Here is a 16,651-nt window from a genome sequence, read left to right as displayed (position 1 = left end):
TATAAATAGGGCACAAACCTCCACTTTTTTTTCTTTGTGACACTCTAGTTCTGATATTTTCTGAGAGCTTCAAGAATTACTGGGCATATTTGTACTAAAATTGCAACTCTGTAGTTTTTGATGGAAGCTGGTTCACCATTGCACCTGGTGTTCCTAACATGAGGTTATCAGTTAAAAATCTGTATTTCTGTGCACTGCAGCAGATGCATTTTAGAGCCATAATGTGTCGCTACCAATGTTGAACATAGCTGCCACTCGAACGTGCAGAACATAGGAAACTGGTTTTATTACATAACTGTGGATTTGTGTGCAGCTGGATCCTAACTAGGCAAAACAGATGCTGTAGGATATAAAAGGATTAAACAGTCTGGGTTACATGCCTAACATTTTGCTAAATATTTTATGTAGCATCATATGGCACATGTTAATTATGTTGTATTATTAATGTTTTAGAAAACAGTTATGAATAAGTAGGTGTTTTTTTCCTGCTGCTTTGAACTTGGAGCAGAATGTTAATAGTATCAGCAGCATGTTTAGTCTAATATTTACCACTGAGTGAAAGCCTAAACAATTACAGGAGTAATGCTGTCTTTCAAAAGACCCTTGTCAGCAGGAGGTGACATCTAAAGGTCCCTGCTAAAGTACACTCTGAGAATCTGCAATTAATTGGCTGATGGCAGCTTTTACTGTGCACTGAAGAGTAGTTTAACTGGAAAGCCAAATGCCAAATTAAACCCAGATAAAAATAGCCAGCTGCTCAGTTCTATTTGTAAAATGCGTAATGTTCTAAAAACTTTGTGAAGCTGAATTTTCTCCAGATTAAAGCCAGTGAAGCGTACTCTTAGATCCAGTAACTTCAGTGGGTTTTCATATTGTAGTAGAAATAACTGCAATTAAAACTTGAAAATTAGGCTAATTTTTAAAGCAGAAAAATGTAGCAGAAAACATTCTTTAAAGAAAATGAAAGACTTTTGAATAAGTCTTAGAATCTCCACCAGTCTGAAACAACACAATTTCTCTCATGTATGAAATATCTGAGTGCACCAGCTTCTTGGACTTGTATGTGTTGTATATTGAGCTGTGTTATCTATGTATCACAGTCCTGAGGCCTCTGAAACCATTGAACACCTTTCAGTCATTATATTCATTTTCACAACACAGTGGAGAAGTATTTCTTCCTAATTTTAATGTTATGAAGAGAAGGACTAAATAATTGTCTTGGAAATACATAAGAAACCAGAAGCAGCTGTCAAATTTAACCTCAGAAGTTTTTTGTTGTCTCTTAATTTGGGTACTTTTGTAACTGACAAGTAAAATATTTGGATGAAGAGGGAAGCATACCTAAAGAAGGTCATATAAAGAGCAATCTTGGAAGTTAATTTGACTTTATTTGAACAGAATACAGTCACCTAGAAAACAAGCTATTTTTAAACACTGACAGATGCAAGAGACAGCACAGTAATTATTGGAGAAGCAGTAGTTTCGTTATCTCTTAAACTACTTAGAATAACAAACCACATTACAATTTCTTAGAACAATCTATTTGTGAATATTTGCATATTTGCCCTAACAAGTTCTATCATGCACTCAAGTAAGATATAAGCTATCCAGTTTTTTAAGTTTACAAACATCGTATTATGCAAACAATTTTCAATAAATACTTTTACCTAATTTGAAAAATCTGTCACCTTCCACAGCACCACATGAAGTTCTTGTTTTAAAATAACATTAAATCCACAGCAATAGCTAAATATTTTAAATACTTACGGTATTACACTGTAAACTCTATGTAAACACTACATACACCAAAAAAAAAAAAACATACAAAGAACAGGAAGATCATTTTGATTAGCAAAGATACCTCAAATGTATCGCCAGAATAATTTTTCTGTTCTTACGACTTATCCCCAAACCACTCCCAGAAAAGGCACAGTTGGTGGTGATTTTTTTTTTTTAACACACAAAGCCAGAGTCAATACAATAGGCCAATGCAGTCAAACGCTGCTCTTATTTCTAGGAAGAACAGGAAAGAAACTTGCATTAGTGTCCAGATGGCTCAGGAAGATTCTAATAATGAAAGATCTCCAGCATCTGCTTACTGCCCTATGCTCAAATGCAGGAATGAACCACAAATAAAATTTTGGTTAGGAGAACTTGGCTGTACATCTTGGACATGACTGCCAGCTATAGTTACTCGCCTATTCCAAGGCAGTACTGAGGCTCAGCTCACAATCAGATATCCATGGCACTCAGGAGAGATGATGTTTTTTTAAATTAAATTGGTAATTAATGTTCAAACATTATACTCATGAAGTATTAGGCAATACTTCTTCCACTTTGTGCAAACAAAACCTTTAAATAAATAGATCTTTTAAAACTTACTACAACTCTTCAATATATTTATCTAAGTCATTCCAAGTTTATATTATTACAATATCTAAAAAGTTCTCCTTTACCAGCAACTGATGCCATGTTTGGCAAAAAAATGGTATTGGTAATTTTTTAAACCAAAATATGCATATATGAGTTATCCCCATTTTTTTTAGAAAAAGATGCTTCTAAGAAAAATATTTTACTAAGTCTATATTCTAAGCTATCTGATAATACTTACACTATTACACTAAACAAACTGCCTTTTATGAACTATATACATTGATGAACACAAGCTCAGATGCACTATCAGTTTCCCAGAAGATAGAAAGCATTGCTGGAATCTATCACATATTGTTACAAGTAATCTTTGAGAAGTGAGAAAAAACTCCATTTTGGCATTGCTGCTTTTAGAGCATATTCCAAGTACTTATATAACCATATCAGCGATCCAGAAATCTGCAAAAGATGCTGATACATTGCATTCATGGTATCAAAAAATAAAGATTGAGCACTGAATTTTTACATAAAATGGAGCTTGAGGTATTTATACAATCCTTTATAATAGAGATTAAATATTACCCATTGCATGTTGTCTGCAACTATTCAGGACTTGTTACATGGAACACCATTCCTATGTTGTTATTTGGAAGACCTACTGTTGCACAAGGTGTAAATACATCAGTTGAATTTTCATTAGCTATAAAATTTGGTTATTAACAAAGTGCTATCTAAGTTCAGTGCTAAAGACTAAAGCAATCGGGCTGCACCAAGGCGTAGAGAATGGCCAAGCAGGTCCTGCAGAGAACCCACAGCCTCCCCCTTCTCTGCACAGAGGCTGCCAGAGTCAGTGCAGGACAACTACACAAGCTGCAGCACAGACATCTTCAGTTAGATTCCTTCCGTCTGTTCTCCACGGTGACTCTTACAGCAGTGAGCTCAAAAATGGGTTTAGTTGGGAGGGTCATTTCTAGCCATGTTGACAAAGTACATTTTAGTCAAAAATGTCCGAGAGGCATCAAACCAACAAAACACTGTGTGGATTCACTCAGTTTCTTTAAATGGTCATATTAAATCCTGTATACATCAAATATCCTTTGGGGTAAGAAAACCAAACCAACCTCCAAGATCAATACAATCCGGGGCGAGGGGCACAAATGGGCTGGATCATTGCTGTCATGGTTTGAAATTCAGCAAGGCCTCACTTTTTAAGCCCTCAAGCTTTTCAGTTTGCGCTTGATACATTAATGAGTGCACAGTAATTTTCAGTATCTTTTCATCTCTTTTGTTCAGATTTTTTTTTCAGAAGTAGAAGAAATTTTTGCTAATCTGACAATCATACTTTGTGCATTCAGTATGAATGTGTATTCAGTACAGGGGCAAGCTGGACAAAAATGACTATGATTCCTAATTAATACACAAATATGATTTCTTGGTGGTTAACTGGTTAGTTTTCTTGACTGGTGTGTCAGAGAAAGGAATCAAATTCACCGGGGAACTATCAGCAACACTAAACTAAACATGTAAACATCTTAATTTCCTTTCAGGATAAAATGTGAAGTAGTCAACATGGCCTAAAAATCATGCACTATTTTACTTACCTATTTGTACTTCGACAAGATAAAGCATTTTCACATGGCCTTTGTAAAATGTCCTTCTAGTTTGTGTGAATATAACTAGTGTTGTCTGATTAATTCTTTATAAAACACATGCACTTGTGAAAGCTATGATAAACTGAGCACATTTGCTACAGGGTATTTTTAAAACACTACTGCTTGCAAGACCATCAGTTTGACAGAGCCTGCTACAGAACAAAATAGGCCAAAACTAAAACTTGGCATGCCAGCACACTTTAATTCTGTATTTGTGAAATGACTTTTCAAACTTAGGAGCTCTTTTCACTACCTTTTAAAGAAAACCCACACATACACACAAAATTCTAACAATTCTAACACCATATTTGTTCTTTACCAACTAGCATATACCTTGTTTTAATGGTTTAAAGCAATTAAATGCCTCAAGATTGTGCATATCCAGGCATTACTGAGGAAATAAAGACACCCATCACTATTCTTCTTAGATTTTATTCCATAATAAAAAATAGAAGATGAAAGAAAGAGTGTTAAAGAATTAAAGCAATTATTGGTCGATGTAAAGAGCAGTAAACTAATTATCTAAATGATGACTAAGGACCTGGTTCATCAAAAGTCCTTCTGAGTCCTCCATGACGTAGCTGTAGGCTTCTACAGTGCAGAAATCCAGATTTTCTTTTGCTGAAGCAGGTCCTTTATTATCTAGAGAACGCTTGATTTCATATTCTATTTATCCTTCTCTTTTTGTTCTTTCTCCTTCTTTTCACGTTCAGCTTTTGCTTCCTCCTCCTCATGTTGTTTTATCAATTGTTCCACCTCCTTTTGCTTCAGAACCCTTATTACTGTCTTTCCGTTCTCTCTTGTCAGTGTTGCAATTTCAACTGAAACACATGGAACAGACAGCAGCGTTTAGGCAGAGCAATATCAGCAGGGCAAGGTTTGAGATTACAAGGGACAGTGGGGCAGAAGGCTCCAATACTCCCTGTGCCACACAGCCTGGCTGCAGGCAGCCACCGTCAGCTCCCTCCTGCAGCAGAGCACAGCAGGGGAGCTCCTCTCAGGGTTCTGCTCCCAGACACGCAGGCATTCCAACCCCAGGCTGCAGTCTCACCTCTGGAGCTGGCCAACAGGGCCCATCAGCCTGGACTAAGCTATCTGAATGCCTCTTAGGCTAAAGCTGCGAACTGCTGCATCTTCTGAAAACATTTTTTTGGTGACAACTAACACTCCAGTGAGCCACATCTGGAATATGTGCACTCGCTGCTCCCTTTGTTTAAGCAGAGGGTGCTGTCCCATGTTGAGAACCCTCACCTTTCTCAGCAGAGAGCTTACTGACATCCATGGTCTTATTTAGAACTTTAATGGCCAATGCCAGGGCAGTCTTTAAGGTCATTTCCCCTTCTTTGTAGTCTTGCTTCAGCATTGACACAGCTGCCTGTAAAATTCACAGAAATTAAAATGGTGTCTTTGGGCAATCAACCACACAGCTGGGGTGTGGGGTTTTGCCAGATAATGCCAACACATGAGTTAACAGCAGCATTCCTCCAATTACCTGTAAATCTCTCCCGCACTAATAATCAACAACTCAGCTTAATTAATACAGTACAGTTTACACTTTTAAAGTTATCTTTTTGAGAAGAAAAAACCCAGAACTCACAGCACTATTATTCCCAATGCATGTGGCTTTCCACCCTCCATAATTTCCACTAGGATCACTTTGGTACAGCTGAAATCCATAATGCTTATCCCAGCCAATATAGAGCAATGAAACACCAAAAGGACGTTTTCCTGTTGAAAAGAAGGCTATTAGCAACCTAAATTTAGTAACAAGATTGGTCACAAGTTACAATTATTTTCTTTGATTTAGTTTTTCAATCTATTCCTGTGAACTAGGATTTAACAGACAGTTCTGCACTTCTGTTGCTTGAGATAAGCACATCAGCATTTCCTTCTAAGTCATGGCATGGGAGGCAGCAGAGATTTATTCCATTTAACCTTAAGAGCAGTTCATTTGTGTCTTCAGAAATTGTAATTTACTATCTCAGGACTTTAAATCAAAATTTAGTATTTCAGGTATGTAGCTTAGCTGTTAAAGCATTTAACTTAGCAATGTCAAAAGCCAGGTAGTTTAAAAGGTAATTCTCTCCCACTACATCTATGTAAAACAACAGAATCATCAGTTCACATACTAAGGAACACTACTTACAATATAGTTTTCTAACATGTTGCTTGAGCCACATAAACATGACTTTTTTTCAAGTGTTAGCATATTGATATCCTACATACAGCCTTGTTTTTTGATACATTGTGCCATTATGGTGGATGGGCCCGAAATGTTGAAAGGTTGCCTAAATAATTCTCTCCTGGTTTCTGAAGGTATTCTTTAAATGCAAGAGCACTCAAAGCATTCTATGCAATGAGCCAGCATCTCAGCTATCAATTTCCCAAGCCATAAAAAGTAGAAGCCTCAGCAGCAAAAAACAGTAACCATGACTACCCATTCCCCTCTTAAATTAGGCTATTTTTTCCTAAGTATAACTTTTAAAGAGAATTCAGTAGAACTGTCCACTGACTTAGATCCTACACATTATGTAAGAGAATTGTTCTTGAGACATTTAGTAACACAATGATTCATCACACTTCATTACCTCCAAATTGTGTATAAGCCTGCTTGATATCACACAGTGCTGTTACTAGTTGTTCACAAGGAATGGGCTCTTGATACTGTAACAAATACCTAATATCAAAGAGGAAAAAAAACAGTTTTGATTTGCTGACCATATCCTGCACAACATTTAAGAGGAAACAAGTTCCCAAGTTAGAGTATCTGTGATCTAGCTGTTCTATTTCAACCTACTTCTGATCTACTAAAATGCATGTTCATTCTGATCTAATGCATAAAGAGAGCTGATTATGACAGCACAGGTGAGTAAAACCATGTTAGCTGTCAGCAGACCTACCTCTGTGCAATCAGTCTCAGCTCATTTGTTAGAACATTGGCATCTGAAGTTATTCCTGCAACGCTGCATGCCATATCCCTGCAAGAAAGGCATACAAGTTAACTGAATTCCTGTCAATCTCCAACCAACATCTTCATCCAAGGACTCAAGCAGAGCACCTGCTACCGGGCTTTTCTCATCAAAGCTACACAGCTGCCATACAAAATGGGTTCATCAGCTCCTGCCTTTAGGGTGCACCGAAAATATCAGTAACAATTTGCTACGAGCAGGTGGACAGCCAAAGTCAGCAAGTCAGTATGTTAATTACACATACAGTTCTGAGAAGAGGGTCGTGCCAAGGATGATTAAGTTCTGAGTAGTTTTACGAGAGCCATTAGGTACATACATAGAGGTGCCTCTCAGGAGGCACATCTCAACACTGAAGGAGCCACACAGATGTGGCAGGCCTTCAGTGGGAGCTGCTGGCTGACACATGGCATCTGTGTAACTGAAACTTCATGGTCTTGATAGGCCCCTAAGAAAAATAAGCACTTCAATCCTTGATTATTTTGTTGGATCTTAATTTAGTATCTCTTTAGCTCAATCTGATATGCTACAAACCTTTTGCTACACAAAAAAATTGTGAAATTGGGAATTTTCCAAAAGATGGAAGGGCTATTCTAGGTGATTACTCCAGTGTGCTGTTCCACTGCCTCCTTGAAAATCCAGTACGTCCTTTCAAGATCAACTTCCATGTTGATCTTAAAAGCACTTCCAGGTGCTTTCTAGATCAACATGGAATGGGAGGCAGACAGGATGGAAAACTGTGTTCGTTTGCAGCTTTTGTCAAGGATGAAGCTCTACCTCCCTTAAAACAAAAAGGCATAATCCATAAAACTCTTTGCTCTGACATCCCAAATTTAACTTCCAGGAGTTAGAATGAAAATGGTAATAGACAGATGTTTCATCTCTGCTACAACTGTGGCAAAGAAGCCTAAGGCACATTTTACCCAGTTACCTCAGACTTTTTGAGCCAGCAAAGAAAAACAGAGATGCGGAAAGGGAACTGAAATAGCATGGTAATTTTTTTGTGCACTCTTTATTCTGCCCCCCAAAGGTATTTCATAAAACTGAGACTTCCCAGTTTTCTTAATTGCTACAATACCATTACCTTGTATAGCATAGTACCAACAAACAGGTTATTCCACCTAGAAAATTCTCCTGACGATAAAAAAACCAAACCAGCAATACTTCTACTTTAGAAGGGGAACTACTAAAGTGAACAATGACAGAACAGTCGTGCTTGTCTAAAACACCAAACAAAAAGATTATTAACACTTCAAATAAAATAACCAGGTTATGTGCTAATCAGTACTTTGCTGTTAATATCACAGGACACTTAATCACAATTTTAACTTACTCATTAAGTTTGTATATTTTCTCTGAGAAAAACACTTCATCGAGAAGCTTGTGAATGTTGCGCCGCTCTGCTGCCAGCAGCACTCCATCGTTTGCTAAAATTCCCAGGCAAGTGCCTGCGTGCCCAATGGCCTCCATCGCATACTCAACTTGGTACAGGCGACCTGGGAAAGGATTGGAATGCCTGTCATCAAAAAATGACACGGAGCAAGACCAACTGCACAAGGTGACTGAAAGTTACAAGATCTGACAGCTACTCATTGGCCCATCTAATTCTTCAGTCTCTTACCAGTCAATTGTACATTAATTGGCTGAAAAGCAGGAAGGAGTCAGAGAAGGAAAAAAATACTGGACATGGCTACTGCGGGAAAAAACCTCTTTCTATTAAAAAAAAACAACAAAACTTTTCTATTTAAAAAAAGAAAAAATTTAAAAGAACTCCCTGCTGCAGCAGAATAACCCAAGACAAATTTTCATTAACAAGGAAAATATCTTCTTTCTTGGGTTCCTCCCATCTAAGAAGTAAGAAAACGTGGTTTGTATGCACTTGTTTCAACATGTGCAAGAACAACAAGACAAGGAGAGGCGTGATTGCACCAGGAGGATATTATCCATTCTCAGGGGATAGTGACAAAACCTAACCATGCTCAAACAAGAGATAAATGGTTATTTCAAAAACATGGCAGGTGATATTATTCACTAATGGGACTCAGTCTCATTATTGCTTGAATTAGAATGAATTTCAAAGTGTCTACTTTGGACCCTTGCAGTCCCTACAGAATTAAGTATGGGAAATAAGATATCTGTAATTCATATTCAGACAGAAACATGCTACTAACAACCACCCTTTTTGCAAGTGTTTTTGACAGTTTTGAGAAGACAGAACGGTCAGAGTTGACTTGAAAATGTCGGGTTAAAAAATACCTTCCGGAGAAAAGATGGTAGTTCTGGAGTCATATCTTCGAGACTGTAAAAAGAATAGCTCAGTAAGTATCACCAGTCTCATGTCACCCACGCCCTAAAGCCCCTATATAACAGACCCAGCCATTCGGTGACCTCGGGCTGGTCACCGGTGACCGCCGCCCCCGCGGCTCAGCAAAGCTCCGGGGAAGGCGGGTCACTCACCATGGTGCCGGGGACGCGCCGCGGGCAGAGGGCACCGGGCCTGCAAGAGAGAACAGGGCACGTGAACCGGGAACCGGCACCGGGCCTGCAAGAGAGCACAGGGCACGGGAACCCCGGGAACCGGCACCGGGCCTGCAAGAGAGCCCAGGGCACGGGAACCGGGAACCCCGGGAACCGGCACCGAACGCACCCCGGCACGGCCCCAGGGGGCGCTGCCGCCCGCTCCCGCACTGCACAGTCATCCTCAGCGCGGCAGACCGCGAGGGCCGCGCCGCGCAGAGACGCGTCCCGCGCCCCACCGCCCACTCGCCGCCCGTCCTCACTCACGGCGGGCCGGACGCAGCCGCTAGGCCGGGCGGGGGGCGGCGAGGCCCAGGCGGCGGGCAAGAACCGGGCGCTGCGGCCGCGCCTGAACCCTCACCGCCGCGTCGGAAATGGCCGCCGCGCCTGCGCGGTGCCGCCTGCCGGCCTGGGGCGGGGCCTGCGCCCTTTCCTGTCCGCGGGGGCGGGGTTGGCGCGTGCTCGGGCTCCGCCGAAGGGGGCGGGAAACGGCCCCGCCCGCCGTGCGAGGCAGGTCGCGGTCACAGCGCGGCCCTGCCGTGAGGGCGGGGAGGAGCCCGGCTGCTGCCGTGAGGGTGCATCGTGGTCACACACCGGCTCCGCGCTGTGAGGGCGGCAATGGCCACGCGCGGGTGCCTGCTGTGGGGGCGGTAATGGTTTCCTCTTCCGGGGAGATGCGCTGGGTCCCGCCCTGCCCGCGGACGCGCCCATCCAGCTCAGACAGGGCCGCCTTTTTTGATTGCTTTATTCAGTCCGATGTCACCGCCGGTACCTCAGCAGCCGCGGACCTATGGGGCAGGTGCGTGGTGTGTGTACGCTTGGGCAGTCTCAAACCACTTCTTCTCCACGGCTTCCTGGCCCACCTCGAACATTGTCATTAAGTGTTTCCAGCCAGTTTTCGCCGTGATTGTGAGATACTCCTTGTTCTCTGGGTACAGAAGAGCCGTGTGGGCAGCGATGACTAGAGACTGTGCAAACCTCCCACTCACCAGGAGAAAGAGGGCACCTCTCTCCTCAGCGGTGAGCGGCAGGATGCTCTCAAACCCTGCGAGAAGATGGCCCCCAACACTCAGAGGGTCTGGGCTCTCAATCATCATGTACATAATGGCTATCGCAACCTCAAACACATAATACCCGTAACTCATGTCGCTGAAGTCCAGGATGCCAGACACTCTGTACTGGGGATTCTCCAGGGAAGCAGAACTGGAGTCTACTAGAATGTTGTGGTCATTAAGGTCTCCATGATTGATACCTAAACACAGAAGAAATAGAAACAGTATTTAATAACTATTAAACAGCTGAAACAGCTTTGGGAAGATGCACATCAAACTAACACTCCACTACAAAACTGCACTAGTCCCCTGCAGCATCAAGTGCTACCTTTCACACCTTTACTGTTTCCTGGGAAGCTCCACTGCACTGCCAGATGACCAACAGCAGAGGAGAAGAGGGAGAGTTACGGGATCACGCTCCAGGCTGCTGTGACCTGCGATACACTGCGTGTTTGCAAACACACAACAGTAGTTTCTAACTATAGAATTGGCACATCATCATCAATATCAATGTCATTTGTATTCCAAAATTTTGATTAAGTACTTATTTGGGCTTTTATGAAAGGTAGAACTTTACTCCATATATATTTAGTAAGCTGATATAACAGCATGAAAATCATAAATTTAACTGGGAGGAAACTCATCAGAAAAATAAAGATCTGACCCTGACTGGACAGAACATTCCTCTTGGCTTACTCAGTGCTGTGTCCATGTCTAGGCTAGGGAAAAGAGATTTACTTTTTTTGCCATTTTTGTTTTCCTCCTCTACAGAGCCAAACTCCTGTATGAAATTTCTGTGTCTCAGTTCAACATAATTACAATGAGAATAAAATACTCACAGGCTCGGAAACTGCTTAGCTTGGGTATTACTTTGTCTTTAAACTGCTCAATAACTTGCTCCACCACTGCACAGTATTTGTTCTGGCCCAAGGCATAAATGTACTGATCTAGAAGAGGAACATTTGCCAGATTCCAGATGAACTGACCTCGATGCAGACTTTTTACTGATGGATGCTGGAATTTCTTTGGAAAAAAACACACAATAATACAGGCATAAGAAAAATTGCATACTTTATAATTAAAGGGCCTGAGTCAAAAACTCTATTAATTTTAACAGGTTTCTAATAAGACTCACTGAAAAGCACCATGAATTGGACTGTTGTTTTAATCAGTAAAAGAATAACCTGAAAAATGAGTAAAGCAAGCATCTTAGTATCTACATACAGCCTGAATGGTTTTACCCCATGTTTTAGGTACAGAGATTACCTTAAGTCATTTGTCACTTCAATAGCGTAAAATTGCTGTTGACTGTCTATAGGATGATGTTAGAGTAGTGACTTTGAGCCTCTGCCAAGGCCAGAGTCCTGCTCTGGAAGAGCTCGGTTTGCACAGCTAGTGCTGCAGAAAGCTGCAGGAACACCAGAGACACAAAACCTGCCAGCATGCTGGGAGCAGGCACAATCTGTGCTTTTAAAGGTGAGACCTTTGGGGGACAAACCTTAGGAACAGATGATGTGTGAAAATCCTGAGCACAGTAGTTTATGGAGATACTGACCATGGCTTTTTGCTTACGAAAATTTGTGTTTGTACATCCAGGCCTCACCGCTTTAAACATACAAGGTCCTTAACCCCTCTCTCACTAGGAAATGGAAGAGATGGTTTGGAGAGTGGCATTCAAACAGGAAAAGCATCTCTCCCATTACACACCCCATGCTTATCTTGGAACTCCTCAAATGCTTATTAAGATGACATCTGGGCCAGATTGGATCAGTGTGTAGGGCAAATTAAAAAACAAAACAACAAAAAACCAACTTCCCACAAGAGTAGCTGGCTTCCTTTTAAGAAAAGAACTACAAAAACTATGCTTGTAATTAAGGCTCTTAAAGATCACTAAATGACAGTCAAAAGTTGACAGTGTTTGAACAAGTAAAGAACAAGATCGAGCCTAAACCACCTTGGTGGATGATACTCCATGTGTTAAGGGAATAAAGAGCCTTTTCCATCAGAATTACTTCTCATTAACTACTTCCTCCTTAGCAGGATCAGTCACAGGCATATTTTGAGACTAGCTTATTTTAAGCACATTATAAGAGTGTGACCAGTGTGTCAGAAAGCAACAGTATCTTTCACAATTGAAAATGTTCTTGTAATTAAGAATGTGCTTGGTTAAACATTTCATAATTGTCTGAAGCTGGTAGTCAGAACATGAGAAGGAAAGGTTAATGAAAGGTTAATAAATAATGTGAGGTCTTTCATGCATCAAACTTAGTACTTGTTGGTTGATCAGCTTTATTATCCTGTGTAAATACAGAGAAAAGAACTTAGTTTACATTAAGACTGAGTGGAAGTGGTGCAAATGAGAAGTGTCACAGATCTCTGTTGGTGCAGTTGGCACTGTAGGGAGGGTACCAATGTGCAATGGTCACAGTGCTAATGAAGAGAAGAAAGTCAGCAAGTCAGAGGGAATTCAAAATAATAGATCAGCCAGCTGAGCACTACACAAAAAACCTTTAAAACAAGCCTGGTGTTCTGTTCTTCTAATTCAAGCATCCTAGGGTTCATTCTCCTTTATTTGCCAGGTTTGAAACACTAACAGGTGAGCTTTGCATAAATAAAAAGAACTCTGTATCACCCTATTCGTGGTACAAAAGTGCATTGCAGAAGTATCACCCAGTACCATGTCACTTGTCATGTACTTTGGAAAAGGCTTTAGCCAGCTTGGAGGCTGGCACCTGAGCCATGAGTCATTGACATCTGCAGTCACCAACTTGCATTTTGCAGGTCTGAAAAGCAGGCAGCAAGCACGTGAGCAAATGCTGAAGAAACACCAATTAAGAGAGAAGTGTGAGGCTAAAGCATGAAAACTCACCTCTAAGAGCACTTTATCCAGGCTGGCAGCGAGCCTCCCAATCTCATACAGAATCTGAGCATTGGTGGTGATTTTTGCTACTGGTGTACCTGGCAGGTAAGTCAGCAGTCTGACCATGTACTTCTTGCTCCCAAGTCTAGTACCTGACAAGGAGAAATGCAGTCACTCTGCTCTGTGCTGAGCATCAGTTAATGCGAGAGGCAAAAAAGGTGTATCCCAGTGTAGAAGTTGTCAGATGTAGCTCATAAAAATGCAAAAATTTGATTTACCAGAATGTTGTGTAACAATGTACAAACCTTAACACACTTAGAAAATCTATGCTGAGGAAAACTCGTCACCAAGCAGGGTTCCTCTAGTGCCCACACACACCCACATAAAGTTTTGCAGTGGAACAGGTCTCAAGAATCCTGAATGTTGTAGGAAAGTTACATGCCAACACAATTTTTCTTCCAAGCACTATTAAAGCCATTTATTCTGGCTTGAGATGGGCTAGAACTGTGTGTTACATTATTCTGAAGGCAAATAATTTAAAGCATCACATAGTCAATGAGGCATTTTTAACTTTTCCTGTGCATGAACACATGTCAGATAAATGTCTTCTCCAATTCCTTAAGCTGAAGTGTTTTCCTAGTTAGTTATTAATGCTCTCTGAGTTGCTTTGCTTCTGGTATTTTAACTTTGGACTATTGTGGCTGGAATACAGGTCACCTGATGCATATTCTTACTATTCAAACACAAGCCTAGAGTTTCCCTTTAGCATACATGCACATGGTATGCCATATAGCAAGCTACTGCTGAGCTAAGGGTGAGAGTGGGGCAGTAAAGGCGCCCACATAGGCTCACCTGCTGACTCCAGAGACATTATGTTACCATCTTTTGTCAAATAAGGCGTAGCTGAAGGGAAGCCTTCAGCACTGAGAAACATCATGGCCTGGGTCTGCGCTTCAATGAGGTCAGGCTCCTGGCTGTCTTCTGAGTTGGTGATTTTGAGGACATACTCATCGGCACTTTCAGCTGAGACACACACATGGAAGTTCTGATCATCATAGCTGGGGAGTGACCTGATCCAAGACACCTTCAATCCAAACACCCTGTCAACCAATTCAGCTGCCTCTCTCTCACCAAATGTGGGCTTGGTCAAGGTCTGGGGTTGACAGTCATTTCCAGAAGACATTGTGCGTCTAGGAAAACAGAAAAATTGGATGATCTTATCTGTATTCTGACACCAAAAGCAGTAATTACTGCAACAAAATGCATTCAGCTACTGGAGAAGAGTTTCCTACATTTATTAAACAAGCAAAGAAAAGCAACCCCTTGTGCCAGCTCAGGTTTCTTACATCATAGCTTATCAAATACTTAAGCTGCAGCCCCTCCAAAGACTGCTAGAGAGATACAATCAATCTGTTCAGAACAGCAGACATGAAGATCTTATTAACCAAGCTTCTATTAGCTCATTTCTAGCAGCAGCCTAACCATGTATTGTTGATAGTAGGAATGACTCCCTCAGGACCAGAGCTGCTGAATCCCTGAACAGGAAATCATCAGTTCGTGCCTGCAAAAGGCAAGAATTATTTTAGTAAATCATAACGTTGAAGGAGATTAAATCTTTCTGCTTGGTCGCGGCCTTCCAAATTCCTGTGCTAAGAAAGAGCACAGACCTGCAGACGTTCGCTCGTCTGTCGCCTGCCCAGCTGCAGGAATCTCGACCCTCCCCAGACGAGCGCAACCCTTGGACTCGCTGAGAGCCGCGCCAACCTTTGCCCAGCGCGGGGAGGCCGAGGAGCCGCACAAGCTCCGGCCAGCCCGGCCCCGCCTGCCCGGCTGGCGGCCGGAGCGCTCGGCGGACCGCGGGGCTGCGCCCGCTCCGAGCGCGGCCGGGCGGGCCCGGGGCCCCTGCGCCGCACCCGGCCCGGCCGCGGGCAGCGGGGCCGCGCCTCCCCGCCGCGGGCAGCGGGGCCGCGCCTCCCCGCCGCGGGCAGCGGGGCCGCGCCTCCCCGCCGCGCAGGAGCGCTGCTCTGGGCCGCGGGCTTTGTTTTACAGCGGCGAGAGGGGGCAGGAAAGCTACGACTTCCTGTCACAAAGCAGACCACTTAAAAAACTCTGCGCCCGCAGCGGTCAGGAGGGAAGACATCCGTTTTTAAACCCTTTTATCAGCACACCATATCAAAATCTCTGCCAAATGTTTGGACTGAAGACCACATATAAATACATATAACAAACCTGAGGCATCTTGCTCAGGATGTCCTTTAGACTGTCCCAGAGAAAGTTTTTACTGGGACAATAGGTCCAGTCCTAGAAAATTTGACCCTTAATGAAAACAATGACAAACCTTAAGATTAATATAGAAACACCTTCTGAAACTCCTAATGAAAAAGAGGTAATCTGCTGTAGTTGATGCCCTGCTATGACAGAATTAGGAACCTGAAGAAAAAGGAATTTAGGAAAGATATGCTGAAGAACACCCAACAACCCCACCCTCCCCCCCAAACCCAAACAACACCACCTGAAGCATCTTAAGTAAATCAGTTAAAAATCCTCTACCACAAAACTTCAGTATTGTTTGTAATATTAGGGACACAAAATTGAAAACATTATCTTCATCAAATGCTTATTTTAATCAAATAGGGAATTTAGAAAAGGGAAACAATTTCCCCAAGAAACAATTTTTTTCTCTCCAATTTCAGAACAGATGTTAATAAAAGTCATTGACCAACTCTTCTCACTAGAAATCACAAAATTAAGGGTTTTTTTCACAAAGAATAGAGCTCTAAAATATTTAGGACTCCCTCTCCTCTGAGGCCCTAAAGCTTTAGCTCATTAGAGTAAAATCGATACAGTGGGAAAGTATTCTTGCTGTGGTTTAACATAGCTGATTACAGAAATGCACTCCTGAACTCTGCAAACAAGATTACAATGCACTTTGCAGATCTGTACTCCTTACTCTTGCTTCAGTTGCCAGACTGAACTGCCGAAAGCAAAGACTTACAAACTTCTGTACCTCTCCTGCCTGCCCGGTACTCTGGGGGAAGCTCACTGTGGTTGTGAAGCAAGGCAGAGTTTGAAGGTTATACTTTGTTCTCTCTTATTATCTAAAGAAATATAGATTTGAATAATTTAGCATCCATGAGTTGAACTCCAGTCTACTGCCTGTGCTGAAAGTGAGGGTTGAAGTAGGTTAGTGCTGGACATCCCCAAATCACTTCTAAGGATCTTGTCAGAGTTGTA

General features: G+C 42.0%; 1 protein-coding gene across 9 annotated transcripts; it reads right to left on the bottom strand.

The window, feature by feature from the left end:
- Nucleotides 1-1,368: 1,368 nt before the first annotated feature.
- On the bottom strand, nucleotides 1,369-15,271 carry PSMA4 (proteasome 20S subunit alpha 4). Of its 9 annotated transcripts, none has more exons than XM_021546787.3 (9): nucleotides 10,640-10,665; nucleotides 9,446-9,485; nucleotides 9,245-9,287; nucleotides 8,322-8,484; nucleotides 6,923-7,000; nucleotides 6,611-6,699; nucleotides 5,620-5,750; nucleotides 5,274-5,397; nucleotides 1,369-4,843 (listed from the first exon to the last, which is right to left on the bottom strand). In XM_021546787.3, exons 1-9 carry the CDS (start codon nucleotides 10,648-10,650, stop codon nucleotides 4,689-4,691), a joined length of 834 nt encoding a protein of 277 aa, XP_021402462.2. In that variant the 5' UTR covers nucleotides 10,651-10,665; the 3' UTR covers nucleotides 1,369-4,688. The 9 variants fall into 9 exon arrangements, with proteins under 9 accessions (XP_021402462.2, XP_077641956.1, XP_021402467.1 ...); XM_077785830.1 differs by lacking the exon at nucleotides 10,640-10,665 and adding an exon at nucleotides 10,100-10,157; XM_021546792.2 differs by lacking the exon at nucleotides 10,640-10,665 and adding an exon at nucleotides 9,867-9,904.
- Nucleotides 15,272-16,651: the final 1,380 nt, after the last annotated feature.

Source organism: Lonchura striata, chromosome 11, assembly GCF_046129695.1.
Source record: "Lonchura striata isolate bLonStr1 chromosome 11, bLonStr1.mat, whole genome shotgun sequence".
Classification (NCBI taxonomy): Eukaryota; Metazoa; Chordata; class Aves; order Passeriformes; family Estrildidae; genus Lonchura; species Lonchura striata.
This window is presented reverse-complemented; position numbering and strand designations above follow the sequence as displayed.

Bases quoted from the DNA above. Each gene is read 5' to 3' on its own strand.
- PSMA4 (XM_077785825.1), bottom strand. From the start codon at position 14,600: ATGTCTTCTGGAAATGACTGTCAACCCCAGACCTTGACCAAGCCCACA. The intron at 11,581-13,426 runs GTGAGTTTTCAT...TTTTTTCCAAAG, and splicing joins TGGATAAAGTGCTCTTAGAG to AAATTCCAGCATCCATCAGT. The intron at 10,758-11,396 runs GTGAGTATTTTA...TTCTGTGTTTAG, and splicing joins GCTAAGCAGTTTCCGAGCCT to GTATCAATCATGGAGACCTT.